At 30.5% G+C, this 16,157-nt stretch overlaps 3 protein-coding genes across 4 annotated transcripts; all 3 read left to right on the top strand.

Moving 5' to 3' along the window:
* The first annotated feature begins 2,580 nt into the window (after positions 1 to 2,580).
* On the top strand, positions 2,581 to 5,722 carry LOC124954220 (cysteine dioxygenase type 1). The gene is made up of 5 exons (XM_047506801.1): positions 2,581 to 3,109; positions 4,687 to 4,828; positions 5,072 to 5,189; positions 5,252 to 5,421; positions 5,515 to 5,722. The coding sequence occupies exons 1-5, from the start codon at positions 2,880 to 2,882 to the stop codon at positions 5,548 to 5,550; spliced, it is 696 nt and encodes a 231-aa protein (XP_047362757.1). The 5' UTR covers positions 2,581 to 2,879; the 3' UTR covers positions 5,551 to 5,722.
* A 174-nt stretch (positions 5,723 to 5,896) lies between these two features.
* Positions 5,897 to 9,183, top strand: LOC124954219 (succinate dehydrogenase assembly factor 3, mitochondrial-like). 2 transcript variants are annotated; one of them, XM_047506799.1, is made up of 6 exons: positions 5,898 to 6,238; positions 6,460 to 6,628; positions 7,742 to 7,977; positions 8,053 to 8,208; positions 8,279 to 8,859; positions 9,113 to 9,183. In XM_047506799.1, the coding sequence occupies exons 1-5, from the start codon at positions 6,062 to 6,064 to the stop codon at positions 8,546 to 8,548; spliced, it is 1,008 nt and encodes a 335-aa protein (XP_047362755.1). In that variant the 5' UTR covers positions 5,898 to 6,061; the 3' UTR covers positions 8,549 to 8,859; positions 9,113 to 9,183. The 2 variants fall into 2 exon arrangements, with proteins under 2 accessions (XP_047362756.1, XP_047362755.1); XM_047506800.1 differs by lacking the exons at positions 7,742 to 7,977; positions 8,053 to 8,208; positions 8,279 to 8,859; positions 9,113 to 9,183 and adding exons at positions 7,056 to 7,173; positions 7,265 to 7,407 and having other exon boundaries at positions 5,897 to 6,238.
* On the top strand, positions 8,726 to 9,764 carry LOC124954221 (60S ribosomal protein L28). Its single transcript, XM_047506802.1, has 4 exons — positions 8,726 to 8,859; positions 9,113 to 9,210; positions 9,312 to 9,554; positions 9,644 to 9,764. Exons 2-4 carry the CDS (start codon positions 9,124 to 9,126, stop codon positions 9,728 to 9,730), a joined length of 417 nt encoding a protein of 138 aa, XP_047362758.1. The 5' UTR covers positions 8,726 to 8,859; positions 9,113 to 9,123; the 3' UTR covers positions 9,731 to 9,764.
* Positions 9,765 to 16,157: the final 6,393 nt, after the last annotated feature.

Raw genomic sequence — 16,157 nt, 5'->3', positions numbered from 1 at the left:
TTACTGTCGTCTACCTGTTGTAGATTGTATCTGTGAATGTAAGGAATAGCTTAAGCTCTCGTATTCCTTTGAAATTTATCTCAAACAATTCTCTTTTCTTTTTCAAAAGATCGTCCTCTCGCATGCCACCCTATTGTAATGGATAATTGTAAATGCGACAAACCGGTAACTCGTGACGAACTTTGTCAAACGGGAAATCTCTATAGGTAATAACAATATCAAATAATCAACATAGAACTATAATAGTTTTAATTATATGATACAGGTATGATCTACTGTGTTTCGATTGTCACAAACCAAGGGACAAATGTTGTTGTAAAACAACCTGCGTTGATCATTACATTCCAACATGCAAACTCGCATGTAATGAGACAATTTGCGTTTATTGCGAATATCCTAAAGATAAATGTATTTGTAGAGCACCGATTCGTAAATGTTCATATTGTGATCTCTCATTCGACGTCTGTAAATGTCATCAGTTTGAAATTTACAATGGTAGACCTATCGTCACAGATTGTGACGGTAATCAACAGATATGTGTTACGGCATGGAAGCCTAAACCGGAAGTAAGACGATATTTTTCAAGAAATTTCGATGCCTTTCGATCGGATTCCCTTGATGAATGTTACTGTCATAAAACGCATAAAGCTTATGATTTTAATGATCTTCCTTATCAACGATTGAGTATTTTTTCGGATGTGATGAGCGAACTTCAACAAAAAATAAGTGATTCTGTGTGTTGTGAGAGATGTAAAATGACCCCTTGTTGTTGCAGAGCTTCTAGAAACGTGGAAGATGACGAAAGGAAGGGAAGATGTTATGTCAGGTAGAATATTTATATACTTTTTCTCAACTCATTGCGTACTAGAATAATCGTGATATATCTTTTAAAATATAAATATATATATATATATATATACCTCTGAGTTATAACATATATATACATATATATGTTATAACTCAAAAATAAGACAAAGATCAAGGAGTCCGGAAGTAGAGTACGTGAGAGGAAAATCTTGTAACAGTCACAGATGCGGTCGAAGTCCAGACAGGAACATTCAACGAAGAACGATGCCTTTTTCTCGTATTTGCTGTTTCTGTCAAGCATTACCTTGTAGATGTGAAAAAGGAAAAATAACTATAAGGAGACCACGGGCAAAATGTTATTATTGCAAAAGTTGTCCCTGCACGTAAGTTAAATGAAATATTCAAGAGTAATTTGTCGTACGATATCCTGATGTAGCGTTTTCTTTTTCTTTTTTTTCTTTTCTTTTCTTTTCTTTTCTTCTTTTCTTTTTTTTTTTTTTTTTTTTTTTTTTTCTTTTAATTGCAAGGATTACCAATTGGGAAAATGGTACTTTCATTGTATCGATTTACAATAACTTTCTTGCAGCTGTATCAGTGCAAGGGAATTTAACAAATCAAGGTCATGCAAGTGTGGTGATTCACCGTGCCGTGCAAAAGAGAAGGAAACTATGGTATGTGGAAAGGCATTCAATGATGCTCGGAAGAAAAAAGAAGAGAAGGTATTTTGTAGTCGAGAGTAAAATCTGCATCTGTCCGTTGACTAAAAATCTCTTGTAAAAAGAAAACGAGAAATATATGTACAGAGATAAGAAACTCATTAAGTATAATACTGGCCGAGACATTTTCAGAATAACAAGATGTTTTATCGTTTTTCTCATACGTCTACTTAAATATAAATTCTTTTTTTTTTTTTTCCAAAAAGTTACACATACGTAACGAATCATTGTTTAGTTTACATGATACAGCAAACAATTGTGAATTATTTATTTATATTTATATTTATTATACTATCTCATATTTTGCTGTGAAATATTTTTACGTGCATATTATATTATAAACAAATATTGCAATAATTTCGTCATAATTTATAAATGTATTATCACAATTAAAAAAATTGGTCATTCAATATTGTTCTATGTATTATGATAAACACACGTACATACGTAATAATAAATCTCATTTGATCTATCTGACGCTATCTATAAGAAAATTGTTGGTAAAATTTATTACGCGAGATTTCCGTATTGCGTAGAAGCAGAGATAGTCTTATCAAACATATTTCAAAAGTTGTTGAAATCTAGTTGACGTGCCCATAAGTTGAGGAGCACTGCAATAACTGTAGCAAAATTACCGTAAACGAGTTGGAACATAAATTTAGTGACACGAGTAATTTTCGTCGCTTGAGCAACCGTAGAGAAGTAAACAAATATGTCTCGATTTTTCTTCAAAAAAGAAAGAAAAAGGAAAAAGAAAAATATTTTACTTAAATTAACTTAAAATTCCATCGAGAAGTAATCGTTATAACGATAATTATTGCAACTAATGCTACTAAAAAACAACTTTATAAATTTGTTATATACAGTTATAATTTTTAGACAAATAAAAATTTATTATATACTTAAGTATCGCATAAAAATGAAACATAATAACATTGTGTTGAAATCGTTTCTTTTAAAATATTTATAATAAACTTGAAGAGTGATCTTTTAACGAAAATTCAATGCTCGTTTGCGGACAATCTCCGGAGTAGGGAGCATCTTACGCTGCATATAAGATGCTGTAGTGGAGTTGTACTAGACCGGTAGAAGCCGTAGACGAGTAAAAGTCGTAGTAGTGGTACGCATTAGACAGTGTTCGTCGTGCAATCTGAACGATCGGACATAATCGTTTTTCTTTAATTTGTATTTTTGTAAAAGAATCAATCTTAAAAATAATATCCATAAAAATATCAAGTGTTTTGATGCACTATAATAAGTTATTGAAAATTGTTCTCAACGATCGATACAATTTGAATTTGTAAAACGCGTTTGTAATCGAATTCTCGAAAGGAAGATTAAAATATTACATGAAAAATGAACATTTGTAATCGTGAATCTCAATTATACGAGCCCTGTCGTCAGAAAAGTTTAGGAGGAGAACATTTTCGACATGGGAAGGTTTCTACGCTTCGAGAACTCATCGATGCGTTACACGATGCTTTCAAGACCGACCACGTGGACATCGACCACGTTCAAGACTTAATGGAATCATATAAGAGCAATCCATTGGAGTGGAAGAAATACGCCAAGTTTGACAGATACAGGTGACTATATACATTCGACTACATATAGTTTATCGATTGAAAGCAAGTGTCTTACATTGCATATGCTACATCAATCGATACCTTGTTTTCTTATGTGATCATTAACATAGCTTTCGATAACGAGTTTGAAAGACTGCGTTTCAAAATAAAGTTGAAAATGTTATTCTTTATTTAAAAAGAACGTGATCAAATTGTAATCATGTTAAATGTCGATGGGTCAAGCTGTATAAAAAGATAAAGAAAAATTGTTAGATAAAGATTACAGAGAATTTTATAAAGCATTTAAGTAAATGTACATTCGCGAATGATCGTATGTTCATCGATCATCGGAATATTTGTTTATTATTCTATAAACGTATTTTTCTTTTTCAAATGTATAAACAAATATTTTCAATGATATGGTCAAATGTAATATAACACACAACGAAGGTCATAACGAGGTTATCGAGTTTCCCTCTTCATTTCGTTTCTCTCTTGTCTCATGTTTTCGTTTTCATTTTATTTTCTGTTTTGCTAAATAATCACATATAACTGTTATCGCGTATTTGAGAAATGAATGATCGAACGAAATGAAGAGTATCAGCGATAAGGGATGAATGTAAGTCGTGGTCCATTATCTTGCACGTGATTAATGGGAAAGAACTAAATGTTATGAAATAGTTACATACGCGATATATTAAAAAAAAAAAAAAAAAATATATATATATATATATATATGCAAAAACATTCGGTACGAATAATACACTTTGTTCGGATTAAGCGAGAAATAATGTAGACTTTTACGGAATGTTACATAGAAGACCTTATCAATATAATTTTAAGTCGATAATTATCCATCTCTAAGGAGACGATATGTTTATATCTAGAAAAAAATATACAATACCGAGACGTATACAATGATTTCTCGTATGCAGAAATGATGAAAAAAGTTTTAATAAGAAGCATTACATAATTTCCTATATATACATACATATCAAAGAAAATATAAAATATATTTTTAATCAAAACTTATTATCTTTATCTAGATCATACAGTTTCACTTTAATAGTATATTAGTATTGGAGAAAGTCATAGTTACGAATTCATAGTTACTAAATTGCACACGCTCTCCATGTAGGTATATCGCTGTAAAAGAACTTATCCGGTGAATGGCTCGTTACCCATACTTTCCACGTATGGCCCCTTCTCCGTATAGACATTCTATACGATCCAGAACATCGGTTCTTTGACATCCAGTCGAAACATTGTAAAGTACGAAAAGCATTACGAAGAAAACATAGTAATTTCTTTAACTGCAACTTGCCTTGTCGGTAAACAATTTTGTAAAATCCAAGACCAGTGAGATAATATGTGTGCGATATCGAAGAAGAAGAAAAAATACCTTATAAGCGTATTATCTTTTTCAAATGTTGCCATTGAATTTGAAAATAAAAATATTAAAAAGAAATATCAATGAGTAATCGCTAGCAAATACACAGCTGACAATAAAGACTTATCTGGTGAAGCTTTTTACTTCCTGTTCTATAAAAATAGCTTTGTTAGAACGTTTCTAATTTAGACGATTGCATTGTCCATAGGTATACAAGGAATTTGGTCGATGAAGGAAATGGAAGGTTCAATCTTATGGTGTTATGTTGGGGCGAAGGTCATGGATCAGCTATTCACGATCACGCAAACGCACACTGTGTTATGAAGGTTCTTCAAGGAGAACTTTGCGAGGTTCGATTTATTTATTTTAACTCGATACACTTTTGTACTTATTAATCTTTTTCTTTTCTATGCCATATCATTTATTTTGAAACACATTTAATATAATACAATTTTATCAACGTGGTCAATGACCACATTATTCAATAACATTATTTTTCACAAAGTCTCTTAATCGACGCATCGAGTTTATGAATTATGTTCGCCTTGTCTTTTCGTATTTCAATGTAATAAATGTTTATCTTCTCGATGAAGACACGGTACGAATGGCCTTCCATCTTGGAAAACAACGATACGACGAAAGAATCCGAGAACGAGTTGATAGAACGCGAGAGGAACACACTCAAGCTCAACGAGATCTGTTACATCAATGGTATAAAATATTTTTTATTTCTCAAAGAGAAGAATTAAAATTAATTATTCCTAATATTTCAGATTCTTTGGGATTGCATCGAGTTGAAAATCCGAGCACCGTGAATCCTGCAGTATCGTTACACCTCTATTCTCCACCATTTTCAACGTGTTCTGTTTTTAATAAACAAACTGGACGTAGAAGTGCGTGTACGGTAACGTTTTGGTCGAAGTATGGAGAAAAACGAAATCGGGTAAGATTATATGAAATTATTTCAAATCTATTATTTCTATTAAAAAGTTTAACATTAAAATTTTATATAATTATTTCTTTTTGATAATCATAGGAAATTCAAAATACCCGAGATCCCGAAGACAATTAATATATTTAAATTTACGGCCACTCGCATGGGATGAATGTAACTTCGAAATTATTAATAAGAAAATATCTGAATGTAGAATATAGTTAAGATTTATTATTATTATAAAGTACTTTGTAAGAACTTGATAAATTATATAAGCTATGTACATATATATAAATAATAGTATAGAAAATACGTCTATTGACTTTTTATAGTTCGTTCTTATCTAATAAAATTAAAAAAGAAAAAAAGAAATCATGATAGCTCTTATCAAATCATTGCTCTTATTATCATAATATTACGATTTAATAAATAATAACGTGCGAAGTAGAAGTGTCAATGGTTCAAATTAGCCGCTATTAGATACCATATTTAAAGCGTCATTGGGCTTCATTTTCAGCGGTATTGATTTTTTAGTATAACATAGACGTTCGTACTCATTTAAACGTAAGGTAATAAAATTTTTAAATCTCACCAATCATCGGATAGCCAAGTCATAAATGCACAGAATTTTTTATTTATTTAACCAACTATGATAGCGCTTACACACGTCCAACGTGTACGAATGTTGTATAAAATGATTTTGAGGTTACATCGTGGTTTACCAACAGAAATTCAAGCCCTTGGAAATGAATATGTTCATGATGAATTTAGGAGACACAAAACATGCAATCCCACTGAATCGCATATCTTTTTAAACGAATGGACGGTAACTATACCATAATAACGCAATATTTAAATAATTACAACTAATATTTAAACAACTATGGATGGTTATGATATTATAATAACATAATATTTAAGTAACTAAACTTGATTTATTTATTAATAACTGTCTATATTAGATTGTTTATTATTGTCTTCATTGTTAGTAATATCTTAAAAAATAATATATATATATATATATATATATAAATACTTAATGTACAGGATTATGCGTTGTCGTTAGCTAAACAACTCGGATTGCGAGGACCACAGACATCAGAACCAATAGGAAAAAGTTTAAAGGAAGAAGATTTTGATAAATTAAGGGATGAACAATTACATCAATTATATGAATTAATGGTAGCAGCAACAGGAAAATCTGAAAATAAATTTAGTAAATAATAAATTCAATATTTGTGAATGTAAAGTAAAGAAAGTACAAACTTAAATATTTTAAAATATTTCCAATATTTTATTCAAATAAGATACACAAAATGTATATAGTCTAAGAGAATTGCAGTAAAAAGATTCTATCATTCTAGTCATAATTATAAATGCTCTCTAGAATTCCTTTGTTGTTTGTTATATTTTTTTTCTTTTAATTTACATTTTAAAACGTTAGAATATATTTGCATAAGTTAAAAATATGAAGTAGAATTGTCATATTTTAAATACGGTGTATACTATAATATCGATTGATACTTTATTTATCGAAAAATATCGATATTCGTCATACTTCTAATGATAACGTAAAAAAAAGGTTATGAAATTATTTTCTTTTCGTTTAATTTCTGGTGAAAAATCCATTTGTGATATTTAAGGTTTTAAAGGATAAATATTAATAAACATAGAAAGATGAAAGTTTGGAAAGAATCAGCAAGTTTGATTTTAACCGCACGACAGAGACAAAAATATAATCGAGCTTTACCATCCTTAGTAGTAAGTTTTAACGATTAAATAAACTAATTTCTCTGCGATTTATAATGACAAACATTTAAGAATGTATATTTTTAATATTACGATTACATAGTTTCAGTATAATTATAAGTTACTATGCTTGAAACGTCATCGAAATTCAAGTTTTTATCCTGGATCGTATGTATTTCCTGGAGGAGTCACACATCCAGCTGATGCAGATTTAAAATGGCACAAGTTATTTCGTACCTTTGGTTTTGATACCAACAGCTTTAATTCCCTTTTTCCTAATACTAATTTACGTCCACAAATATTTCAATCAAAATCAAACGAATTGCCGAAAGAGATCTCTCTTCGTATCACTGCAATTCGTGAAACATTTGAAGAATGTGGTATTTTACTTTGTAAACAAGTTAAAAGAGATGGTATTCTTTCTAATTGGGCCTATACTCTACCAAGTAATACTTTCTTTTTATTACATATTTATCTTTTGATTCGTTTACGGAGTCAACAATATTATCAATAATAAAGTTAGAATATAATATAAATGTAATATTTCTAAAAAAACATATACATCATATTATTTGTTTAGTTTCCAAAGAGGACGTACAAAATTGGCAATCCAAAGTACATGATGATGCTACAGAATTCTATACAATGTGCGAAAAATTAAAGTGTTATCCAGATTTATGGTCTTTACACGAATGGAGCAATTGGTTAACCCCAACATACTTTACTACAAAACGTTATGATACTATTTTCTATATAGCTTGTATGCCATTGATGCCATATTACAATTATGAAACTATTGAAATGGAAGACGTAAAAGTAAGATATTTTATAGGTTATAGATTAAGATTGTAGTACTATTATTAGCAAGTTGCTATTAAATTTTATATTTAGTGGGATACACCAAACAATATATGTGCAGCTACAGATATGATGATGGCTCCACCACAGCATTATGAAATTTCAAGAATCGTCAAGTTTGAGTGCTTGGAAAATTTATTGGATTTTGCAATAGAGAGGAGTAAACTTGGAGTAGAATTATATTTACCGGTATGAGATAAACTTTTCAATTACACAATTATGATCTAATAATAATGCAATAATATAATTTTCTTAACAGATCAGGGTATTGTTAAAAGATGGAAAGATGCATGTCTTACCAGGAGATTGTATGTATCCTAAAAATCCAAGTTTAACAGAAAAACAAATAATCGATAAAACAAATATGACAATTGCCGAATTCGAAGAAATATCAACCATAAAGAACAGAATTATATTTTTTGATCTTGAAGTTAAGAAGGTTATAGTTCATAATTTTGATAGTATAGAGGGTCATATAGCACCAATGCCTGTCGAAGTTGTTTATATTAAATCTTTGGATAAAAAATAATAAAATATTTTCTAAATGTAACATTTTATCTATTCTGTATAATTTTGCTTTAAAAAATATATATATATATATATATATATATATATATATATATATATATGGAGCAGAGTATTTAAAACGTCCAACAGGTTAGCCTATAAGAATTGAAAGGCATAGGTTCATAATTTGTACACTAGGTAGCGCTTCGATATGTCGTAAGTTTAGTACGTACATACCTGCCTCTATCATTTTTGTCCTCGAAGATACTAGCGCCATGTTTGTCGCCATATTGAAAGGTTCTTTCTTGTGAGTTTTCCGTAAGGACGCACGTGGTGAGTACTTGGTCAAATTTTACACATATTTTCTATATTATTTTTAATTTTTAAATTACGCATATCGCACTAAAACATATAATACTTAATTTGCATTATATTATTAATTAGAATATTATCGATACGTTATTTTTATTCGTTCGATCTGTACGCATATTAGTTTCGTATTCTTTCGCTAATTAAAACGGTTATTGTAATATGGAATTGTTCGAATGTATTTTAATCTAGGCGATTTTAATATTTATTATTACAGAAGGTTTCAAAATGTCGTCGCATCTAAACTGGATGATAATTCGTAACAATAATGCGTTTCTTTTGAAGAAACGTAATATCAACAAACCTTTTTCCACGGTTTGTAAAATTAATTTAATCCACGTCTCACAGGATTTTATAATAAAATATTATAATGTAAGCTATTGACATAAATTTGTTGCTATTGCACGTTATTATAGGAACCTAGCAACTTAACCAATCTCAGTAGTTACCGTTACTCCGGTTTGGTTCATAGAAAAAGTGTTGGCATAGTAGACACTCCCGACAAAAAGGGATTTACAGTTGTTTATAAAAAAGCAAATAAAATTACTAAGCCAGCAAAAGCTACTGTCAGAAGTACAATGAAGAGTGGAGCTCGTCGATCCTTATATAAATTACGGAGATTGCTTAAAGCAAATAAATATCGTGTAGATCTTACCAAGGTAAATTCAAATGAATATATACAGTTTTTTTTTTTTTTTCCCAATAGATTTTCTATTGAAAATATAACATAATTATCATTATTGATTAGGTTGCATTACGTCGTGCAAGTGCAGTATTGAGATCACAGAAACCTTTACCAGCTAAAAAAACACGTGCGCCTAAGAAAGCTGATTAAATATGTATCTAAATAAATCTTCATTTTAATGTAATTTTAGATTTATTAATTCAGTGAAGCAGATACGATAATTTTTATTTTATTTGATGTTTATAAATAAGTATTTTCTTATTTATAATTTTTCTTAATGTATACTTTATTTACAATGAAACGATCAAACGTTTCTGCTTTTCTGTGGAGCTTTTTCTTTTTTATTTAAAATATACCTAACTTTTTTTATCGATATTCATATTTATTGAGTATTAATGTATTAGCGTATTTGGTGAGTATTAAATACTTATGTTCCATGATAACAATATATACTTATATTTAGTAATTTATCATATCTTTAGGTCCATCAAAAGTATTTTGAATATGGGGATTTGAAGAGAGAAAGAGAAATACTAGAAGATACGTAAGATGAACTATTAAAAATGGTAATTAGTTTTTATTTGAATATAATATTAGTTATTTCATTATATTCTTTTGATTTAAATGAAATTTCTTATGATGAAATTATTTTTACCACCAAGATCTATGAGTGACGTGATTAATTTAAGTATTTGCTATCTGATATAAAGCAATTTTTGTATTTTTAAATATATATTTTCAATGCGGATGCGTATAATTGGAATTTTGCTTTATAGGTTATGATCTTAACTACAGGAAAGCTTCCAAGAATGGAGTATACGCGAATTAATGGTAATTATCATTATTAACTCTATTTTTTTTTTTTTTTTTTTTTTTTTAATAGTTACAAATACTTTTCATATTTTCAATCATGCTAAATCCTAAATTTCTTTTTTTGAGTAATTAATTATTAAGAAAATCAATTGTGATGATAGTTATAGCCACCAAGATCGATGATGGCCATGATTAAATTTTATTTGCTACTCTGATATAATTATTTAATTATTTAAAATCACAGTGACAATTTCTATATATAAATTACATATGTAAAATTTTTTGTTACAGTTTGGGAAAGAAAATTTTACGAAGATCACTCGAGCGGAAAATTATAAATGTAAGTTAAATACATACTTTTAGAATTTAAAAATTTCTTAAAATTTATTATTTTATGATGAAATTCTTTACCACCAAGATCTATGAGTGCCATGATTAGTTTACGTATTTGCTAACTGATATTACATGATTTGCTTTTTATTTAAACATATTTTTTTTACTGCAGATATAAAAAAGTCAAAATATATTTTACAGTTATCGATTTGGTTGCTGTAATGGAGATTATTTTAAGGAAGCAACGTAATCGAGTACCAGATCATTACGAAATGGACGAATTTCATGGTAATTTCCTTATATTTTTATAATTGATACTATGATACTATGATAATATTAATAGTTCTATTCGAAAGTCGTTATTTCGAATAGAGAGAGTATTAATAATATTGATATCGATTTATGAAAATTTATTTTTGATAAGACAAATCGTTCATTACATTATGTATATATAACCTTACATTTACGTAATCGATACGCTAATAAATATATATTTTAAATGATACACGTATTAAAAGTGAAATATATAATTATCTAGGACATCACGTTGTTATAGTTGTTTTTTTTGTTGAATCAATATTATGATCACGTCGTTAAGTTTTCCTTGTATTTTACAAGCGATTCTAAATCCGTTTACGCGTACACGGCAATTAGGTGTGAAAACTGTATGTTTACACGAAACGGCGCTAATGTCTATTTACACTAGTAACGAGGCCAACTTTGCAGCTCTGTGGTTAATCACAGCGCGTACGTGTTCCTTACAAATTAGCACGCAGACGGTATGAAAGGTACCTTTGCTCTTGTGTATCCCTTTTGCAGCCTTAAAACAACTATGACGTTCATTTTATGTTAAAATTTGTCTGAATGTGGTTGAAAGAAACTTAGATCTCGTCATTTAAAACGAAAAACTGTAGATAATTATTTGTTATATTTAACAATATTTTATCAATGCGCAAGTAGATAATTATTACTTGTACAATTTATATTTCATTATATTAATGCGTTTGTATTTATATTTAATTATTATTTATAATTAATTAAAATAAATCTTTCTTCGTATTCTCAGCTGGCGAGCGAGTTGCTTTCAACGAAAACGATAGAATTTAATCGAGCTCGAGGTAACTGTCAAAGTCCTTTTATACTTATAATTGGTTTACTATTGATAAAAACGTCGAAAGCAACGTTTGTTCTCGCGATTCGCGTGATATAAGAGAAGCACAGTCTTTTCTTCAAGCTCGCTAGACTCAACCAACCCCTCCATCGATTTCCTTCGAGCGTCTCTTTCTTTAGAGCTTCGAAGCTGCTGCTGCTGCTGCTGCTGGCCGCAAAGAAAGAAAATAAGACTGAGATGACAGAAGATTTCACCGTAGAACAGTCCCTGTCACGAGCACATTTCCTTTTATATATATATATATATGTATGCTATGTATATATGTACACACGTATATAAGTAGCACATTCATATATATATATATATACATATATATGTATACATATAGATCCAGTGGGAATCATGCAGGTGTAGAGGAGAAAAAGAAAGAGAATGATAAAGAAGGGAACGAAAAAGGCCAGATCAAAAAGGGAAGAAAGAGAAAGACTTTCCCTTCTGGTGGTGAAGTAGAAAGAAGAAAGAGAGAGAGAAAAAAACGAAAGGACTCATGAATAATGCAGGAGTGAAAACCGGCTGAAACAATTGCTGGGCGTCGCCTTACTCCTAAAATTACATCATCAGATTTTCCACGAAATTAAAATATTATATATTCCATGCTGGGTTCTTCCACCAGAAACTACTTGATGTCTTTTTCTCTCTCTTTCTCTATCTTCCAAGTTAAATGTCTGTCCCTTATATTTCTTCCCCTTAATTCGCTGTGCTCGGCGAAAAAAAAATGTCGATTATGCGTTCACACGACGTGACTCTGTAATGCGTTTCTAGTTGAAGTATCCTTCTATGTTAAAAGTTATTAGAAGAGGTTTCGGTCTTTTGAGGAAAATAACTTTGAACCTCTCTTACGTTAGCGTAGTGAATTAGCACACGTGACCGTCTGTTTAGACATCGAAATTTTATGGAAAGTGTATGTGTACAGTATCTATATTAATTTAATCAATATTCCAGAATACATTTATCTCTGATAAGAATTTCTTCAGAAAAAATTAAGAGTCAGTTAAGGCATTAAATGTTGAATAGAAAATTGTTACATCTTATTGTAATTACAACTATTTTTCTTTTTTTTGCTTGTTTCTTCCAGTTCCAATTCTATAATGCTATTATAAATAATTGAATCTCACTTATTTGATTAAATCTCACATATATCAAATGGTGATTTATGGACGATAACGTATTTATATATTTCGAATTATGTTGATTGACAGTTTTACGTTCTCCCTCTTTCGATTGAACCCAATCGATCTTAGAACTCTCGCTTGAAACCTTCCTTCTTCGCTTAAGTGCCATGATGTATCGAAGTAACCGATAAGTAGCTCGTTTCCTTCGTTTCCCTTAGCTATTTTATTTTTCAAAAGGCTTAATCGTTCTCTCTACCTTTATCTTCTTTTAATGGCGATAAAACAACGTAGCGAGGGTTTATTTTATTCATTTGGTAACATTTACCATCGATTTTCTGGTATATAGGGCGATGGTTTCTATTAAAAACGAATAAGGAAAATAATAATTATTTTTTGTAAAAAATAAACCTGAAATAGGTTATCGACATATAAATATTATAATAATATTATAATAATAAATATTATAAACTTGTACTATGCGTTAATTAGATAAAGATTTCTGATCAGTTTAGATTTACAAAATTTCTCTTTGATATCAGACAAAGTTATAGAAAAATGTAGAAATGTTTATTTATATAGGGCTTTTTCAATTTGATTTCAATATCTATTTTTCGAAATCCTTTTAGAATTAAAATTTTTGCGATCGATAGTTGCCTGTCTTTTGTTTATATTAATTATTCGAGAAGAAATTGTTTTGTCACAATGCATTTTATTTCTCTTTGATATAAAAGTTGCTTTCGTATTTGCTAATTTGTATGTTTCCATTAACGAGTGTAATCGACGAGTTTGACGATTCTGTATCGTGGTATGTACGTGGCCCAATTACAAATAGAAATATGAGAAGAAAATTATACGATTAGAGAAATTAGCGAATAAACGCAGATTCTTGGGAAAGTTCTATGTTAGATCTACAGAGTGACTCATCCAAAGTCCGTGGAAACTAGAGAAGCTTAATGATGATCGTTACGTCAGTTTCGAAGCATCATTTCTTCAACGTTGACGTGTTAATGAGCAGCTACGAAACTCGGGCTTGTTTGCCACGAATTGTTCCCACGCGCCGGAAATGGCACTTTTCTTGCTTACTTATCATCTTACGAATAAGCCTCGAAGGATCACGTTAATCTCTAACAATTATAAAAACATTTCAAATAATGACTTTGAATTAAATTGATTTTTTATTACTTACATTATTAATTCAAATGATATTAATAATTATTTATATAGAAATATATCCATTTGTTGAATGGTTATTTTTGTTACGAATAGATTCTAAAGGTTTAGGAGAGGCAATGGGAGAAGAATCGGTTAGAGTTTTCAATGAAAACTTTACTTATACTTTTTCGTTCTTACTATAGTGATTGGTGGATTCTCGAGAAGTACGGTCGAGCTTGCCCTGTGGCTTTACGTTCACACCGATCCTTTATTTTCCCAAGATATATTTTACAATTGAAAGCATTTCGTCTTTCTTTCCTTCTCTCTCTCTCTCTCTCTCTCCCTCTTTCTCTCTATCCACCTATATATATCTATCTCTCTCTTTCTTATTTGAAAGAGCTACGATGGAAGTAGTATTGCGAATATAACTCGGTTCTTAATGAAGCGAGCTGTATTTCGCTTTGACGTCTCGGAAAGCTTAATTATATTCAACGTAGCACGTAGTACATCTTTCTCAGTGGTTTGTCGTCTCTCTTCCATCATCGAACGCGAAGCACGTCTTCCTCTTTCGCGATGCTTCGTCGAGTCATGAAGAGGAGGTGGTGTAGGTGGAAGAGGAGGCGGAGGAAGAAGAGGCTGCTGGTGCTGTTGCTGCTCTTAAACAGTTCGCGGGTAGCATGCGAGAGATATTACCTGTACTATTTCTCTTCCACGTAGAGCATCGTATATCCCTATATCCTCGTGATATTCAGTACGTCATTAGTCCAAAGGTACTGGAGTAAGCTGGATAATCTTACCACTGTGATCCTCGTTTCTCAAGAATAGTCATTTTTCTTCAATTTTTACCATGCTCTCCTTATTCGTCATTAGAGAAACATAACAATGTAGTAGAAAAGATTTTTTGTTTTAAAGACTTTTTACATTTTTACGACTCATTACCCTTACAACTTAAATATCATTGTTTTTTCTTTTTCTTTTTTTCTTTTTCTCTCTTTTCTCGAGAAATCTTCTCTTCGTTATTATTTCAACGTTACGAGACGGCCGCGAAGCCATATAATATTTGTAGAATGATTTGGTGAGTTCTCGTAAGGAAAAAAGATGAAAAAATGATAGGAGAGGAAGTTCATAAAATCCGTGGATACATATGTACGTTGGGCTTGATATTTTTTTCTTTTTTTTTTTTTTTCTTTTTTTTTTTCCTTTTTCAACGAACGATCCTCGATTTTGAGGATTTCATTAGGTCGTTCCGGGAGAAACGAGGATAGAGTGTGCTACTATCCCGTCAATTTCGCGTTTTAATTCAACTCACGATAAGGATGGGAAGGGTAGGAACAATAGAGAGGAGAGAAAAAGAGAGGTGGATATCGTGTATAGCCGAGTTTGGCATCGTGCCGCGTCGGTAATGTGTGAACGTAAGCGAAATCCTTCGAACCGACTCGAAAATTACACTTTTCGTTAATTTTATTGGAAATCGATCGGTCCTCGAAGTAATATTCCTGATATTGTTTAAAGTAAACATATCGTATAGGAATTTTATTGTCAAAATTTAGATTTTATTCATTCAAATGAATATTTTATATATTGTTAGTCGACGAGTATCCCAATGGATATTTCAATGTCATCATAAAATTAAACTTTGATATGTAAGAAAACTTCACACACACACACATATATATATATGTATTTTTTAATAAGAAAAGAAAAAAAAGCAAGATAAACCTCCGGATTATTATGATCCAATAAGATATTATTTTATTTGCATTGTAAATAAATTAGATTCAACGAACGCAACGAACCTTTCATATATGTGAAATTTATTCAGTCGGTCAGAATTAAATTATTATTCGTCTTATTTGTTCTCGCACGTATAGATGTTATTCGAGGAAAATGGTGGCAATCGCGGTACTGGGAGAGGAAATATTCGAGATAGGCGAACACTCGCGACCTTTGCCCGCTACGCGTACGTACCTCAATGGTGTTGATTGCTTATCCGAAT

Source organism: Vespa velutina, chromosome 14, assembly GCF_912470025.1.
Source record: "Vespa velutina chromosome 14, iVesVel2.1, whole genome shotgun sequence".
Lineage (NCBI taxonomy): Eukaryota > Metazoa > Arthropoda > Insecta > Hymenoptera > Vespidae > Vespa > Vespa velutina.
The sequence above is the reverse complement of the archived record's forward strand: the minus strand, read 5'-3'. Positions and strand labels throughout refer to the sequence as shown.